The sequence below is a fragment of the Ceratosolen solmsi genome, unplaced genomic scaffold (genome assembly GCF_000503995.2).
Source record: "Ceratosolen solmsi marchali unplaced genomic scaffold, CerSol_1.0 scaffold33, whole genome shotgun sequence".
Lineage (NCBI taxonomy): Eukaryota > Metazoa > Arthropoda > Insecta > Hymenoptera > Agaonidae > Ceratosolen > Ceratosolen solmsi.
In genome coordinates, this window is record NW_011948438.1 from 2,272,623 (window position 1) to 2,292,280 (window position 19,658).

General features: G+C 29.7%; 2 protein-coding genes across 2 annotated transcripts in view; one reads left to right on the plus strand and one right to left on the minus strand.

Moving 5' to 3' along the window:
- Positions 1-19,658, minus strand: part of Flo2 (flotillin-2) — a 185,060-nt gene that overhangs the window by 122,311 nt on the left and 43,091 nt on the right. The window lies entirely within an intron of this gene.
- On the plus strand, positions 7-5,496 carry LOC105365364 (glucose dehydrogenase [FAD, quinone]). Its single transcript, XM_011503507.1, has 3 exons — positions 7-115; positions 1,356-1,669; positions 3,865-5,496. The coding sequence occupies exons 1-3, from the start codon at positions 62-64 to the stop codon at positions 5,273-5,275; spliced, it is 1,779 nt and encodes a 592-aa protein (XP_011501809.1). The 5' UTR covers positions 7-61; the 3' UTR covers positions 5,276-5,496.

Genomic DNA, 19,658 nt, shown 5'->3' on the forward strand with positions numbered 1-19,658 from the left:
CGGCATTCCCACGACCTTCGTCGGTTGGAGCCTCATACCGCTCCTCGGCGTCGGCTTCACAATGTTCCGATACAACAGCATCGATCCCGAATCGCATCCCATCAACCAGCGACAGGTTTTCAGTACTTTAATTTCTTATACAATCTACATGGCATTTCGGAACGTGCAATTTGAATTATCTTAGGTATTTCAGTATTTCTACGGCAATTTAAATGGGTAATTTCAACTTTCTCTCTCTCTCTCTCTCTCTCTCTCTCTCTCTCTCTCTTGCCGTACAATGCTCAGGCTCTCAATTTTAAAGAAAATAATCACAATTCCGCACACAATTTTACTGCAATTATTCATTGTGGTAATTTGCTAATATCATAGCAAAATATGCTCGAATACTTATAAATATTAGGCACAATCTTATTCATTCGTTACTCCTTTTTTTCTTCAATTTAAATTCTTATAAACGTTTAGACTTTTTTTTTACAGTTTATGTTAAAAATAATTTCCTTTAACGTTAATAATACCGTTTAAAAATTCATAATAATAAATTTATCATCGTTCGATATTTTCTATAGCAATAATTTGTAAATAAAATATTGAAAAGGTAACGTGACAAATCGTACGTGCACGGGCGTTTACGCTTATACGCGCGAACAATAAACACATAAATGAAAAAAACTTCACTCGTGCATTGGAATAAAGTATATAATGAAAAAATAATGTCTGTAAAACATTTGTTTTTCATAATTATTAAAATATAGAATAAAATACATACTTGTGAAATGTGTTACTTTATAATTATTATATTACTAGTTACAACATTAAATCGTTAGGCTTTTTCTGAACTTATATTAATCTTTTATTATGCTATCAATATTTTTTGTTACCTCAAGTCTAATCGATTACAATAGCTATTTCAGTTTCTTCATTCTAATAAAATTTTCCAACAATGTTAATAGAAAACTTTTCATACTTATATCTATGCATACGTTGCTTATAACAAAGAATTAACGTTTTCCAATATCAAGGGTTGATTTTAAGCGAATTTAACGAGCACAATTTCACGTACAAAGCCAAATCTTCATAATGGAAACTCAATAGAGTCGATGATCATCATTATAATTTATGACTTTCAATATCATGATCTTTTTTCTCGCGCAGCTCAAATTTCATAGATCTCTAGTATAGCTTGGCCGTCCGTGAATAGTGAACAGCAAAAAGTTCAGAATAGCATAAAGGATAATGATCGTTAATCATTATGAATGAGTATTAGATATCTCTTTAAAGGATCGAGTCATTTGGTCCCGGAGTTAACCATAAAAGCCCCAACGCGTCCCATCGATACACGTCGAATGTCTTTACAGCTCTTCCGGACGTACGACTTCATCGTCATCGGCGGCGGATCGGCAGGTGCGGTAGTGGCCTCGCGTCTCTCGGAGATCCCCGATTGGAACGTGCTGCTCCTGGAAGCCGGGGGCGACGAGAACGAGGTGTCGGACGTCCCGGCACTCACGGGTTATATGCAGCTCTCGGAGTTCGATTGGATGTACCAGACGGCACCCCCGACGAACTCGGCCTATTGCCTGGCGATGGTCGGGGACCGATGCAACTGGCCCCGGGGCAAAGTCCTCGGCGGCTCGAGCGTCCTCAACGCCATGATCTACGTGCGGGGCAACAGGTACGGCGCTAAACAGTTGGGCTTGGGTAATAAAGGCCACCGAGGCTATGAGGTTTCGGTGCAGCCGAGCGCTCGACGAAGCGGACTTTCACGCGGCGGCCTTACGACCCTCTTATTTCGTTATTCTTGTAAGCGGCAACCCAAACGAGCATTCACGTATGCAAATGAGGCTATTTATGTAAAAAGAAACGTCAATTTTGGGCATACGGATGGATGTAATTGCGTTTAACGCTGCTGACTGTCACGGATGTGTAGCTACGCCATAATGAAGTGGATTTGCCTTGCCGAGAATAAAGTTTTCTCTACTTACATTGCCGCAAGTGTGAAATACATTATACACGCGTACCTGTAACAAAAAAAAAAAAAAAAAAAAAAAAAAAAAAAAAAATAGTAAACTTTAATTATGGTGAGAAACATTACATTCTATCTTTGTCGATACGTTAAGTGAGCTTTTTATTTTCATCGGCTAAGAGTTATTTGTACACATGCCAATATACGGATACTAATTAATAATATTTCATAATTCCTTTGTATGACCACAATATTATTAATATTATTTTTATTAGTATTATTAGCATTATCATCATATTGTCATCGTCATCGTTATCATCGTCATCGTTATCATCGTTATCATCATAGTCGTCGTCGTCGACGTCATCGTCATCATCGTCATCGTCATTATGCTGAGAATGGTCGTCGTTGTATACGCTATATCGTAAAAGACACTTAATTTCTCACAACTTTTACAAGTGCAAAGATCTTTCTATGAGAGAACGATTAAATAAACAAGAGAGAAAGGCTATATTCAAATAAATTTTAAAAAAGTAGCATATTTAATAGTCGTGACGTGCAGCCGTACGCGCAAATATAATAAAACTATTTACGCCAATAACTTAATTTACCGAGAAGTAGCCTATATCTAAATTACAAAAATGAATGCACATTTCATTCGGTTTTTTGTCTCTGTAGGCGCGTGTGTTATTAAAATAAACGTAAAAATGTATTTCTTATTTAATATAACAATAATGGTAAATACGACGTTATTAAATATGCCAAAAAAATAGACTGAATTTTTTAGATAAAAATGTATTTATTTTTTAAATAATCATCTGTAATTCACGATGTTAAAAATATATTTAATAGCAAGATAATGATCAATGCAATAATAATAATAATAATAAATAAATAAATAAATAATATTATATCTGATTTAAGTACTGATATTTAAAGTTCAGAAATTGCCGTATTTGTGGAATGAAAAAATTACTTGTGTCGACACAGCAACGAAAGCAACATATTATCATTCATTTGTTTGAAGTTTTAAATATTGACTATTATGCTTATATTACGAAATAGATAGGGAATTTAATTTATTATATAATCATATGGCATAGGGTTCGGCGTTCTCGATAAATTAAATTTTTATGAAATAAAATTTAATATTTGTTGCGAAATATTAACCCGTTAAATAATATGCTCGTAATTTTAAGAAAAGTTACATTTAAATATAAATCATATTCTATTAATTGATTAATTAATTAATTATAAACTTTTTGCTTTCTATATTATTTGCTACATACGATATAATTTAATAATGCACTGAAAGTATTTTTAAAAGCAATTTCAAATTTATAAAGCAAGTGGTTGAGAGTATTAGAGGCAGTGCGGTCAACTTTCAGTGGTTGTATCTATTCTCTTCTCTATCTATTATATTCTCTCGGAATTATTAAGAGATCTACTTTTTATATCGTCAACAAATTTAATTGCATTAATTAATATACTAAATGTTCTAACTAATTCCAATAATGAGCTTTGAAGCTCCTCAAACTTCGTCATTATGTTCCGAATATTCATGAAAAATCATTGTTCTCAACACTTATTATTATATTTAAACTATGTATTATATTTATTATTTAATGTTTAGATTACTTAATTATTTAGCATCAATGAAATATTTAAAGAAAATTAACGAATGCTAAGCTATTGTGTTGAAATTTATCGATTTTACCTAAAATGTATCGATGTCTTAGTTAAATCTTAATTAATTAACTGATGACTCGTTATCTGATTTTTGCTAAGATATTTCTTGTTGTTGTTGTTGTTGTTGTTGTTGTTGTCGTTGTTGTTGTTGTTGCTATTATTATGTTTCAAATAAAGTTTGTACGATAGACTGATGTAATTGTAATGAATTTTAGGAGGGACTATGACAATTGGGAGCGACTTGGCAATCCCGGCTGGAGCTACGACCACGTGCTACCATATTTCCTTAAATCCGAGGATAATCGAAATCCTTATCTAGCACGAACACCTTATCACAATACTGGTGGATATCTCACTGTTCAAGAGACTCCCTGGCGAACGCCAATGTCCATTGCCTTTTTACAAGCAGCCTCCGAACTGGGATACAATATATGCGACATTAATGGTGCCAATCAGACTGGTTTTATGATTACCCAAGCGACCATCAGGCGAGGCAGTAGATGCTCGACAGCTAAAGCCTTCCTACGTCCGGTACGCAACCGCAAAAATTTACACATTGCCATGAATGCCCAAGCACTGAAGGTCACCTTTAATTCTAATAACCGCGCGACTGGAGTGGAATTTCTACGCAACGGACGCCGACATCATGTGCGAGTTCGGCGAGAAGTCGTGATGTCGGCTGGAGCGATTGGCTCGCCTCAGCTACTGATGCTTTCGGGGCTTGGGCCCGAGGAGCACTTGAACGATCTTGGAATACCCGTGTTATCGAATCTCCGTGTCGGCGATCATTTACAGGATCACGTCGGCCTGGGCGGACTGACGTTTCTCATTAACGAGCCCATTACGTTTAAAAAAGATCGATTTCAGACACCCGCCGTTGTAATGGAATACATATTGAACGAGAGGGGACCCATGACGACTCAGGGTGTAGAAGGCTTGGCCTTTGTTAATACGAGATACGCCGATCCGACCGGCGATTTCCCGGATATGCAATTCCATTTTGCACCAAGCTCCATCAGCTCGGACGGTGGCGATCAAATACGTAAGATCCTCGCTCTGAGGGACAGCGTCTATAATACGATGTACAAGCCCATACAAAATGCCGAGGCCTGGTCGATACTCCCGTTACTTCTCAGACCAAAGAGCTCAGGATGGATCCGTCTCAAGAGTCGAAATCCAATGGTCTACCCTGAGATCGTGCCAAATTACTTTACGCACAAAGAGGATATGGACGTTCTGGTCGATGGCATTCGTATAGCCATGGAGATTTCGAATTCCTCGGCTTTCCAGAGATTCGGCTCGAGGCCGTTAACGATAAAAATGCCAGGCTGCCAGCCCTTTCCATTTGATACTTACGAGTACTGGGAGTGTGCGATAAGGCACTTCACATTCACTATTTATCATCCGACCGGCACCTGCAAGATGGGCCCCAAAACCGACAAAACGGCCGTTGTTGATCCACGTCTGAGAGTTTACGGAGTGAAAGGCTTGAGAGTTGTGGACGCATCGATAATGCCGGAAATCGTAAGCGGCAATCCCAATGCACCGACTATTATGATAGGCGAGAAGGCTAGCGATATGATTAAAGAAGATTGGCGAATGTTAAAAAGAGAGACAAGCAAATAGTACAAAGAATACGATTATGCGTTTGCGTGTGTACGTGCTAAGTGTAAAGAGCCTGGGAAACGAGGAGAAAAGATTTGCTATATTTAATGCAATTTTGTCACCACAGAGTCAATTAAACGTTAATGCCTAAGAGCCACGATTCGCCATTATTCTGAATACGGTGCATCGAATTTTTACATTTTTGTCCAAACTGCCTTAGATTATTTATTTTATAATCAACAGCCACGTAAAAATAGAATTTTAATATTAATACAAATACAAGTGACAAGTGAAAAGGAATATTATTTGTACATAGTATTTATTCGCAGTAGAGCATATTAATATATGAATTTTTTTGTAACGAATAACCGCTAATATTTAATTGTTTGTTATTACTACGACAATTGTAACGTATAATACCGAGACTACCTGACATACGTAAGACATTTAATATTAGTACAAATATTTTTATTTTTATTCAATTTATTTTTATCCGATAAACGCACTTGTTAATATCAGTAATCACACGAGTAATTGAGCCATATAAATTTGTAATGATATTCAAATAAGTAATCGTATTTATTTTATGCTCCATGAGTAAAAAGTAACGTTTAATATTGAAAAATTATAAATAATCGATGCAGCATTGTTAGCTTAAGAAAAGCAAATTAAGTTTTATATTTGTAGTTATTTGAATCGTCGTTCGGCATATTCTATAAGTTTAATTATCTATAAATTTAATTTAATTTGCAGATTAATTAGTCTAATTCTATAAATTTAATTATAATATAAGATTAATAATATTTGTAAAACATCGTTTTAATATTAAGAACAATGTGAAAAATAATAGTGAGCCCGCAATTAAGAGTCTTAAAATTTGTTTTTGATCACCAATCCTTAACGTGCAACAAAATACTTTCAATTTTTTAAATTTTATCAAGATAATTTATTAAAAAATCAAGTTACATTGTTACGACATAACCTTTTTAAAATGTGCAGCATTCAATTGTACATAAATATGAAACTTACAATAACAATAATTATTTATTTATTTATTTAAAAAAGAATTAGTCATAATTGAAGTTTTATCAAATTATTGAAGCGAATAACCGCATATTAGTTTAAACATAAATTACCATTGCTTATTGCAAATAGCATGTTATAACTACAAGTTGATTAATTATTTATAATTTCTCAGGCATCAGTAAGGAGAAATTGTTAATTCAATGTATAAAAAAAAAAGAAGATTTCAATTAATGCAACTTATTCGATACAAATATATCTATATTGGCTCTTATTTACTAAACTTGATTTATCATTCGTGAAATGCTGTGCATCATGATGTAAAGTAATTCAAAGTAATTCAAAATTATGAATATAAGAAAGAATAAATTTTCAAGTTCACGGAAATTCTGAAACTACATTTGACAATAATAATGACAATAATGCTAAAGATGATTAATAAATTTAATTAATATAAGATTAATAAACTTTTAATCACATTTGCGCAATGTAAATATGTAAAAAATAATTTAATATTTTATATTTCAATATGATAATCTTTATACGCAACGAAGAAAAATATTTAATTATATTCAATTATCAATTAAATATGGTAATTTCAGCTATTATGATAATATTTTTGGAAAGCGTTATGATGGTTTTTAATTATTGTAAAACTACAATAAAGAAGAAATTATTTTCTTATTTTCAAATATAATATTCTTTTTTTCCTTTATATAAGCCTCTTATAAAACATATTATAATAATGCATTATTTGTATATCTTAAAGATTACTTTAAATGAATTTAAATAATCATGAAATAATCATTATATTTCATAATAAATTATTTATATATATGTAACTATTTATCTTATATAATTTCTAATTCTAATTCTCTCGATTTACTGAAAATACTACATTTAGAATCAAATTTGAGAAAATTCTGTGTCAAATAATGTTTATGCTAAAACAACAGAAAGTAAGAGATTTTATGTTTATTTAGAAAATTATTAATTCATTCAGAAATGCCAAGTTATAAGTTTTTGCAAGTAGAGATATGAATTTCATTGCAAATAGAATATTTTTTATTTTCACAGCATTCCGTTTTAAGAATATTATATTCCCTTATGACATATATAAAACAAAATAATGTTTGAAAATTAAATATAAATAGATCCCTCGATTAATATCGCAATTTATATTGACTAGATATATAAAATTGCATTTAATAAGTAACTTCGATACCGATATCGTAAATAAATTTAATTATTACGAATAATCATATTAATAATATTTTAATGAAAAAAATGATTATGAGTGAAAAATTATTGCTCTAAATAATATGAAATATATTATTTTGTCTCTATGAAATTCATATTTGGCCTTCAAAAGTAAAACTTTCCTATTGAAATATCGTATTGCTTACCAATAATGAAAATAATTTAGAAAGTATGAAGAATAGTTTGCATAAATAAATGACGCACGAAATGGTCATCGGTTTACAAATAAGCGTAATTATTTTTTTAAACTCAAAATATTAATTCAAATATATATATATATATATATATATATATATATATATATATATATATATATAAATTTGTATATATATTCTAAAAAGTATTAATTTGCATATATTTTCTTAAAAGTCTTAAAGTACATAAAAATAATTAAGAATATTGTTTTTCTTTTTCTTTTTTTTGTTTTTTAAATAATGATATATTAACGTTAAAAAAATGCTTTGAAATACAAATCTGTGCATCAAAGTAACAAAATAAAAATATTCTGGAGGTACAATGATTTCAAATTTTAATCCTAATAATTCGGTAATCTCTTGACAAACTACTGTATTCAATATTTAAAACATTACCAAATGTTATCTACTACATTATATATTATAAAGTCCCATTTATATATTTTACAGAAATAAAACTTTTTACTGATAACTACACTCACAAGATCTATAGTTATAGCGTACGTTGGTGTGACAGTCGAACTATAGTAATTCAGTATACTCCACTGAATATTATTTGCCTTACCTAAAATACTATTGAATTAAAAAAACTCCCTTACGCAAAGAGAAATAAACACACTTGACAATTATTACAGAAAAAGAAGATTTATTACGTCCAATAATGCTTACTAGTAGATTTCAAAAATACATACTAATTCTACTATTAACCTATCAGACATCAATTCTTAATTGAAATTGAAAGAGAAAATCTTGGTTGAATGAATAAAAAACAAAAAAAAAAACAAAAAAAAAAGAAGAAGAAAAAAGAAAAAAAAATACCTTATCGTTAGTACAGAACACAAATGGAAACTAATTTATCATTCAACTTAATTTCGAATTCATTAAGGCACCAATATCAAAAAAGAAAGTTTTTAAAGCGATTATCGATTAAATATTTTAAATTAAAATTTTGGTAGAATGTAATCAAATTATAAAAAATTGGCAAATTTGATTAAAAGTCAAAATCAAGTTTGCTTAAAAGAAAGGGGAAAAAATATAAAAAATAATATTTAAGAACAATCACAAATATAATATAAGAATAGTATTTGTAATGAAAGTGAACGTTTTAAATTATAAATAGGATTTAAAAATTGTTATTAATAATGTAATAAATGTAATGTGAAATCTAATACATTTTAATGTTCATCCTATAAATTTCTACAATCATTGAATATTAATTTTATTTATAATAATTAGAATTTTCAACAAGTGTTATTTAAGTTTAAAGTAAACCTAAAATACGTATTCTTACAAAATGTGCGAAACATTGCTTTAAGTAGTTGAACATAATGTATTTTGAAAAATGTCTTGAGCAAAATAGAAAATATGAGATACTACTGATAAATATGAAAGCATTGAAAATTGAAAGTAAGATATCAAAGGAACAATATCCACATTATATTCCCGAAGAAATTGAAAATTAAATACCACTATATTACGTATAAAAATTGTTGGTAAAAGCTTTTCTTATTAATAGAACATATTATTGATATAATACAAACTGATAAGAACGTTGCACTAAACATAATATTACAATGTCGCGTAATCAACTAAAATTAAAAACTTATCTTTAGATAGAGATTATTGTATTATATAAAAAGCAATGACTTTGTAAGAAATGAAATGCTTTATTGATTTATGTGCGTTTGATGTAGCTGTACCATTTTTGTAATTTGTTATTTATTGGACCTTTATTCAACAAATTAAAAAAATGTTTAATTTATTATTTCAAGAAAACAAGGACATTGCGCAGATAATTGGTGATGGACAATTTGAACCGATTGAAATAAACTGATTGTCAATCATTAATTTTCAAGGTATAATCATAAAGGTTGATTTTTCAATGAGTAAAGCTCCATCCTTAAGTAAAATGCACTTTACTTGCCCTATACATTAATCCGGAAGGTTAATCCTATAGGAGAAGGATTACAGCAGCATCCAAGTCTGATTTCCCCGCACAATTATCTCGCGCATAAATCGAATGCCTTTAATATGCGTCTTCGTGAAATTTAACGAAATAAAAGATAAAGGAAATAGGTTCATAGAGTCGATTAGAAGTATGATTAACCGAGAGCCTTCGGTCATTATCGAGGATCAAGAAAATCTAGCGGGACCGACGTACTCGCAAAAAGTCAATTAGCATCCTTGAAGCATGTAATTACTCAGGTAGGTCAGTCGACACGCCGCTCACGATTCCCTAAGGCCACAGAAGGACATCATCCCTCGGTAGCCATGGGTCGAGCTTTCGCAGGACGCCGCCAACAAGTCAAGCACAACAACCAGACTGACTGTCACGCTTTCAAGAGGCTGGTGCTCCGATGTCGGTGTATGAGCCAAGTTTTACGACATCGCCGCCGATGATCAGATAAGTAAAAGGAAATCGAATTTGTTTCTGTTAAACGCCTTGTTTCGTCGTGAGGCTGAGACTCGGCGAAAAAAGTTTGTGTGAAGCAAGCGCGGATAATTTACCTTTCTAATGCTTTCGGCTTTCGGCTTTCGGCATTCGACATTTGCTCTCCCGGGCTTGGAAAATAAGCCTCTCAAAGGAAGTCAATAAATTTTACAAAATAATACCATCGATTTTTTTCAGAACTCCAAACAGCCGGTACTTTTATTTTCCCGGCATTCGTAACTGCCGATAAAACGACGAAACTATCAATAAAGCTAAAACTTTATGAATCTATCATTAATATCAATATAATTATGAATTTCAGAGACGGTCCCACATTTCAAATTTTATTGCTACGTTGTGGCGGTTAATCGAGGAGATTATTTTTCCGGAAAGAAAATTGTAATATTTACAACGCTGAACGGCATTTATGATAATTTACATGTACTAATGCATTGGTGAAAAGGATAATAATTTCTTTCCAAATCATTTATTTGTTAAAGTCGCAAAACTTGGAGGCGATTTAAACGTATGTTTAAAGTATACGATTGTAAATTAATTAAAAATAAACCAAAGTAGCATTATGATAGTTTATAAAATTTTATATAACTTATTGAACGCTACATAGAATTCAAAGATATCAGATTATTATTTCTAAGCATCGTATCTTATACAGATGTGTATATATATATATATATATATATATATATATATATATATATATATATATATATATCGAAAACAATATATTTCAATGGCAATGGTTCTAGTCATACATAAATTTCAAGAAAATCAAAAGATTAAATCGATTGAGAACGAATATCACATATGAAATTTTGATTGAAATTGATATAAAAGCGGCACATTAAATGCTGCCGATGCTGAATTTTCACTCTTGACAAATTTGAATACAGTATCCAACATATAATCAGTTCCAACTGACAAAGTAGAGCCAACACTATTTTACCACGAAAAAAAAAACTAATGACTTCTTCCAAAGTAGTTTCACTTTGGATTACAAGAAAAGAAAAAAGAAGAAGAAAAAAACCGTATTACGAGGTGCGTCAGTTCCTCAAATATAATGAAACAATAATAAGAATGTGGCAAGGGCCGTAGGCTCCGGTAACTGGCGGCATTACGCATGAAATGTACGATCGAAGCGGCGAGAAACGAAGGACGTCCGATAACGAACAAAATGTCTAGATTAATGCCCGGGATCGACTAAAAGTCTCTTAACGGGCGGCAATTTCTAAATGATCGCGAGGCGCGCGTCCGTTCATTAGCGCAGCTGGAAATTGCTTTGTCTAGCGACGATAATTGAAGGGTGTGCGCCGAAGAAAGTGATACGTTAAATTAATAGGCCATTATTCCCCGGCGTCGTAAGGAGTGTCCGCGCCGCTGACGCTGGTGTCCTCGTACTCCTCGGCGAGGTGCTTCGTTACCCGCCATTGTGCGTCTCCCTCTCCCTCGGCTCCGGGGCCCGCGTTGTCGAGATGAAAGCCACGGGCTCGCGCGCTGATAATGACGTTCGGCGCGCGCTGTTCGCTTATTTAATGGGCATTAAGGCCCGAGAGTTTACTGCCGGTGCGTCGAGTGACCACGACGAATTCATGTCAAACGGAATGATTTTTCATCCGTGGCGTTTTTCATTACACCGAGAAATGTCGCTTTATATCTGCTGCGCCGGTTGGCTCCTTCGCAATTCTAAACGACGAATATTATAAAAATATTGCTGTTGTTGAGATTTGGCACTTGCTTCTCTCTAATGCAAAAGACGAAGAAAACAAATCCGGTAAAAAGTATTTTCTGACCGAGTCTTTGAACATTTTGTAATTTTGCAGACTTGCTTTGCACGTCTAAATAAGCTATGTATTGGTGTGATTAATCCACGAATAATTAATAACCTTAATAATATTTAATTTTATGGTTTAATTTAGCAATAATATCCATGCATAGAGGATACAACATGAGATTAATTTTTACAAAAATCTCTATTACGATATTATAACAGTGTAATAATATTATATAATAATTAAAGTAATATGATAAATCAATAGTTTTTCTAGAATAAGATGAAAGAGACGAGCGTCTGTCATTTATTGTGTACGATTGATTTGAAGCAAAATTAACTAATATATCTTAAAAGTAAGCTTACAATACAAACATGAAACTCATTGAATTTCCGAATAAAAATTTCATTCTGATAGTGATACAAGTTATATAATACATTAAATATTATGTAATGCAACACGCGTCTAAAAATGTGCAAAATATTAGGTTATATGCATTCGATATAAAAACAATCCAATATCATTAATTAAAGAATTTTATTCACACTTTTTTGCACGACTAGCTAATGATAAAGAAAAAAAGCAGTAAATATTCCAGTCCGTAATTATATTCACGACAGCATTGTGAAATTTTTATGTAAAAGTATTATGTATCCCGCTACTATCGCACTCATCTATTATCAGTCTTTCCCCACATGTAAGTGCAATTGCTCCAACTGTTTCAGTTTACAAATGTTGCTGCTACGTTTTGAATATAAATTACGACTAACTTTCTGTTTTGTAAACTATTTTTCATAAGCGCCTGTACGTGAAATATAAGCAAATGATATTTTTCCTTATGAATGAATTATGAAAATTTTGCATTTCATTTATATCCTTCGTATTTTAAGCGATTTAATAAATATTGTGCATACTTTGTTAATCTCAAGATCATATAGAAAGTTTAAGTAAACACCGTTACGATGCACCGAGACCAAGAGAAATCAAAGATAGTAGAATAAGCCGAATAAGTAAAAAAATGGAGTCGGAAGAAGATAAATGTGAATGCTACGCTGAAACAAAGGCAATTCCATTAGCAAAAATAGAAATAAATGTAATGTAATTTAAATAAGTGAAAATAATACACTCCTACAACGATATGTCGAGAAAGTATAAAATTAAACAGAACAATTTTTAGAATAATAATACCGTAAAACTTGATATCGAAGGCCAAAATTTATTAGCGAATTAAATATATTTGTATAATATTCGAGCTTTCATCACATGAATGACAAAACACATGTAACATTCGCTAATGTTTTCAACTTTTTCTTCAACGATACGTCACTTGAGATATCCGATAAACTTGAAAATTTTCAACTCACCGATGTACTAGTTTTCATTGAACATATTTTTATCAAAATTTCTTAAAATTATATCAATCATCCAGCCGGATCGGATAAAAAATAGAATAAAAACTTTTCTATTTATGAGTATTTAGCCAGAATGACTTTTCCATTCCATTATGATGTTGTATGTATCGAGAATACTACTAATAATATATTACTCTTGTTACTATTATTCTCCTAATAAATATATCGCCATTTTTTTTTATGTATATTAAAAATAATATATTATTGCGTGAATGCAAGATTTGTATCTATCATGGCTTTGCAGTGGTACATTATAAAAATAAATCATAAACTCAGGCTTCTAACATAATCAACACCATGAGAAAGCGAAATTCAGATTAGAAATTAAATTCATTCATTTCGGTTTCGTGTCGTGAAAATTGTCGATTATTATATCTAAGCAATTTTCTCTTGAATCTAGGTGCCACAAATGCTTAGTTCCAAAACTTTAAATAACTCAATCGAAACTATTCCGACTAATTCTAAAGTAAAAGGGAAATGAAAATGTTGAGAGGTCGTTAAGAAAACCTAATCAAGCTGAATTTATATAATTTCCATTAAGGCGTTCGAATTTGAATTTAGATAAATACAATTAAAAACTGAAAAGTGAATGTAGTTCATATACAAAAGTACATATATTATTTTTAATGAAGAACAATATTATATGCATTAAATATTCATTATTTTCAGTGCGAATTAACATTACTCATTCTCTTTCTCTCTCTGTATAATCACGCGCCCACAGACACGCCCACAACACACACGCACAAACAATACTTTACGGGACGTGTTTAAGAAATCCTGCAAATTTATTACATTATTTTAAAACGTTAATAATACCAATACTAAGACTAATACTATTGCTAATACGACAATATATTTATCTGAAATATAATGTTGAATTTGAAATATTTACTTAATTCAAAGCTAATAGTAATACTTTAGAAATTAACTAAATCTTGTAGAGAGATCTCACCATCATTCATAGAAGGAATCTCGGATTGAATTATTAAAACCAGTTACCATCTATTTTATTCATCTATTACATTATATTTCGTTATCTATTTGACGTATATTGTCATATTACAAAATGTACTTATAAATCTCACGTGTTTAACATTTTAATGGTCTGTAATGCGTAAAACTCTGTAAAGATTTCTATCTGTATATTCGATATTTGAGTTGCAAGAAATCCAATAAAAAAAAAAAAAAAAAAAAAAAAAAAAAAAAACTTACATTGTTAGAGATGATTTTAACATTAATAAATATTGCTGCGGTGGAAATTAACTTTGCAAAATATTTATAATGGTAACAAGATAGATAATCATTGTATTGTAAAATCTTAATATAACTGATACGAGTTGTAACTAATGTTACTGAATTTAATTCAAAGTTATTTCTGGAAGAGGAACCCCGTTCTGAGAAACCGCTTAGTTATAATCTCATAATTTTCTCATAATTAACTCATATATTCTAATATTAAAATAATGAAAAGTACATAGACGCGAATATTATAATGCATTTGAATTAAAAATTGAAATAAAATGGAGAATGTATGTATGATTTAAAAAATTTTAATTGCATAGTCATTTTATATAGTATGATTTATATAATTTTTTTTTTAATTATTATATAATATTAAGGTAAATAGAAAGAAGGTCAGCAGAAGATAATTCGGAGATAAATAAAATTTTACATTTATTACCAAACACAGGACAATGTTATCATAATTCTAATTTTTATTCATAAAAAATAATTACTCGCCATAACATACTTGAATTATTTATTCCTATGAACAATTTACAATCACACTACGCGATTACTAACGAAATAATAAAAAAAAAAAAAAAAAAAAAAAAAAAAATTGTATATTTACACTTCTTTTATTGGGTCAAAAATTCGATTATTATAAGCAATAACAATGTATTTAACAGCATTAAGTCTTGTAATTCTACGATGAAATTATATCTCGCCAACAATTTTAGAATTTAAAGCATCGATGCGATGTTTGATGAATGTTAAATTCAAAGAAAGTGATAGTTGCATCAAATTTGCTATACGCTATTTATTACGTCGCTTGAATCTCAACCAGAAGTTTCTGCAATCTAATGTCATAAGAATTAGGTAATGTAAGAGCATAGATTTTATAAGTTTCATTAAAAATTTACTGAATTTATTGAATCGAAATCAAAACCAAATTTTCATCAAAACTACGAGCTATTCGTTATATTAACACATTTTTAAAGATGATTTTATTTTCATTTATATTCTGGTAAATTATACAATTGTTTTTATACTCAAGTATACAATATTTGTATTATCGTACTTCCTTATCCATTAAACGTATATTTTTTGAATTCTAGAAATTAAGATAGACGAGGCTTTAGATCGCAATGAATATACGAATATACGTGTATATTTTAATCAACTTTAATCTACAAAAGCTTTCTTCTACGTTTTATTTCATAATATTTATTGTTCCTGACGTGATATGAAAATAAAATATAATTACGAAGTCGATTGAGATATTTTTACTTAATAAATATAATACGTAGAGGATTTAAAAATAAACTCAATAAATATAATGAAATAAATCAACATTTGCGTACAATCCTTTGAAACTTGAATAAGCGCAGGATCGTGTGGTCGAACTATATTTGGCCGAATTAAATATACTATAATGTAATTTAGTATAATTTTAGTATTTTTATAAATTATGTATTACGATAGATCGTAATTTACACGACTCAATCAGATAATTGATACTTATTAATATTCCGGACGTGCCTAGAAGTCCTGTCAATACTCATACAAAAAAAAAAAAAAAATTACCTTATTAAAATAAGGATACTTTTTATAAAATATAAAATAATAACAAAGAATAAGTATGTATACGTAGCGTGAAAAATACGTATATGTGTGGTAGTAGTGTGCGCGTGCTCTACACTGAGAGTAGAGTATATTATGTAAAAAATCAATACGTTATATAAAAATATTTAACAAAATATCTCTATGAAGCAAACATTATGCGTTTTAAAGTTTTTCCAATTCGAAGCAAATATAATATAGAGAAGGTTTTACTTGTAGGCAGTGGCAGTCACGGGACAACACTATGAGAAATATAAAGAAAAGTGAAAAGTTCCCGACATCGTGAAGAGTGGTAACGTAACGTACCGCGCATCACTTGACTCCTGCCCCGCCTGTTTCTTCTTCTTCTTCTTCTTCTTCTGCTTCTTCTGCTTCTTCTGCTTCTTCTTCTTCTTCTCGCGGTAGCAATGGCTCGTTTATCCTTCCGCAGTTAAAATGTCGTCATGCGACACGCAAGAAATTACTACAGAGGCCAAATTAGTTAGTGATTTCCCGTTATTTCTAAAAGCCGACCTATTGAGCAATGCGAAAATGTGAAGGCCCCGCGGAACATTCGGCCTCTGTAATTTACGAACTGGAACCGAAGGAATGTAATGGTCGACTTGATGATGAGGTGAAGGGTGACGAGCATCTGTCACGCTCCTGCGGTTATCGTACGTGCGTGAAGAGTTAGTTGCTTGTTCGTAGAATAACGTGACTTGCCCTAACTTCATTTCTCGACTTCCGCCCCGACTTTATTAGACTTTATTACAACGACAATTTTATGTTCACCGATGACCGGAGAACTTCATAGGTTACAGATCGTGTAAGTTTTAAAGACGTGAGATTCCGTTGGATATCTTGTAAGATATTTAACCAGATCAAACATCACCACTTTCGTTGATTTATTAGAAAATACAATTATATCCAAATTAAGGCCAATAAAGTAATAAACAAGATCGACCTAAATAAATAATAATATTATGCTTACTAGTTAGTCAATAGCAATTAAATTATTATTTTATTGTAACGTATGAAATTGCACTGTATTAAGCAATGTTTTTGTAAAGCCTCTGACACATCAAAATTAAATTATAGTTATTAATTATTCAATATTTTACCCTTCATTATTATAAATACTCCTCATATGTATAAAAATTATATTCTACTATTTTAAAAGAATATTCTATGCTTATAATTTGTAGATTTGTACATACTTTATAAAAAAGAAACACTACTTTAGATTCAGTTTTTTTTATTTATTAACTTTATTTTTAATTATCAATATGTATGCTTTTGAAAATTAATTAGTATAAAAAATTATTTAAATAATAAATGATTATTTATCATTAGCTGTTTTTTTAAAATTAATTGTAAAATAGTAAAACTTATGCAAAATTAAATATAATACGATTTGAATATCTGAAATAACTATTAATGACAAATACACAAGATATTCTCATACAATTTTTCTCACAATGGATTATATAATTCATAAAAATTTTAATAAATATTATAATTAGAATTTTACTGCAAAATGCGCGTATATTTAGAAACATGAAGACGAGTATTCACCTTTAGGTCATCGTATTATTGATGCCATTAGAATCAGACGTGAGGTTTACTATAATTTTACGATATAAATTAATTACGAGCCTTTAAATATCATTTATTATGATTATTTTTATGCATTAAGAGTATATTTATAGAAATTACGAGTCTTGATATTTATTGACATTTAAATTCATACATTCCCTTTCAATATGCAAAAAATAATAAATGACAATTCTATATAGATTTGAAAAAATTATTTAAAAAATTCAGAAACTATTACGTCCCGTTTAATAAAAATACAATTTTTTTAATTTATAAACTACAAAATGTATTAATAAAAAGCAATCAATATGTGAATTATTATAATAATTTATGATTACTAAAATTTAAATTATACCTACTTATGAAATGACTGTAATTTACATATTTAAATCATAATAATAGAACAATAATATTTTAAACAAAGTTTATTTTGTAATTATGTATTTTTTACTGGGTAGTATTATTTTAAATATTGAGCAAATGAATTTTAATTCGACAATACAAACATGCCATTAAAAGCTAGTAAATATATTAAATCTTTAATTTTTAGTGAAATTTCGTCATTACATTTTCATATTGATAGTTTAATATCCCTTTTTGTGGCAACTACTATTATTTTTAAGTACTATTATTTCATCTAATTAATTACTTAGCATATTACTACAATAATACGTATTATACTATAATATATTGAATTTCATATAAAAATTAATGGAAAATTTAAAAATTTGTATAAAAAAAGGAGGTTCGAGCATCGAAGATATTACATTCAACTATAAGTTTATAAACTTTCATGTTTTAGTATTAAACTTATGTAATTCAATCGCATCTTTCAATAACAACACAAAGCAATCATTAATTGCATGCATAATGTTAAGAATATTGGATGTAAACTTTTATATAAACGCACAACGAACTATTGACTTTCTTCACTAATGATTTTTTATGTCAACATTCTCTGTCAACAGTAAAAATACCTAATTACATATAGTTATTACTATTTCGAAGATAAACGACATATTAAGAATAGGCAATGAACGTTCCATACTGATCGAAATAGATTGTAAGATTATCTCTCACCATATATTATTATACTTTTAAATATTCTAATCATTGTAACTTGTGAAATTTATAACATTTGCTAATGTGACATTTCATTTCGGAAATTCTTATTAAATAATGAATGCTCTTTAATATTAAGGCACCATATTTTCTAAACATATTCAATTTAAATATTTCAATTTATTTTCTCAGTCGTATATTGTTATTTATCAATATTATTTAGAAAATATTATCTAATAAATAATCTAATGTTAAATATTTGTAAATGAATTGATATTGAAAGAAAATAATTCATAACAAAAACAATCGTTACATTGTTAATTAAGAAGCTAAGTAGCGTTTCCATCGCTACCATGAACAATACATTATTTATCTGATCTGTATTAGGAAGTGAAAACAATTATATAGAGAATAAAAATTAAAGCACAAAAGAAACTAACAGGCAGAACAGAAATTCTATAGAAAAATTTAAGCATAAAATATTGAAACGATAAAAGTATCTAAAATAAGTAGAGAAAATGAAGCTATACTTTTCTAAAATTCACAATACATAGAGAAGAAAATGAATATTAACTTTAATACCGTTAATAATTTGCCATTAAATAAATTATTCAAAAATTTATATATTATAATAACGTAATAATCTATTAAATATAGATGTACACACGTGGCATTTATATAAAAAGCCACTAATATTAAAAAATATAAATGTTACAAATACCAATACGTATTTTTAATTAAAATCCTGTTATATATACCGGGGATCAACGATATAATTAAAATAATATTATTATTTTATGACTGATTATTAAA

Coding starts and splice junctions, on each gene's coding strand:
- LOC105365364 (XM_011503507.1), top strand. CDS start 62: ATGTTCCGATACAACAGCATCGATCCCGAATCGCATCCCATCAACCAG. Junction 116..1,355: donor ATCCCATCAACCAGCGACAG/GTTTTCAGTACT, acceptor ATGTCTTTACAG/CTCTTCCGGACGTACGACTT. Junction 1,670..3,864: donor ATCTACGTGCGGGGCAACAG/GTACGGCGCTAA, acceptor AATGAATTTTAG/GAGGGACTATGACAATTGGG.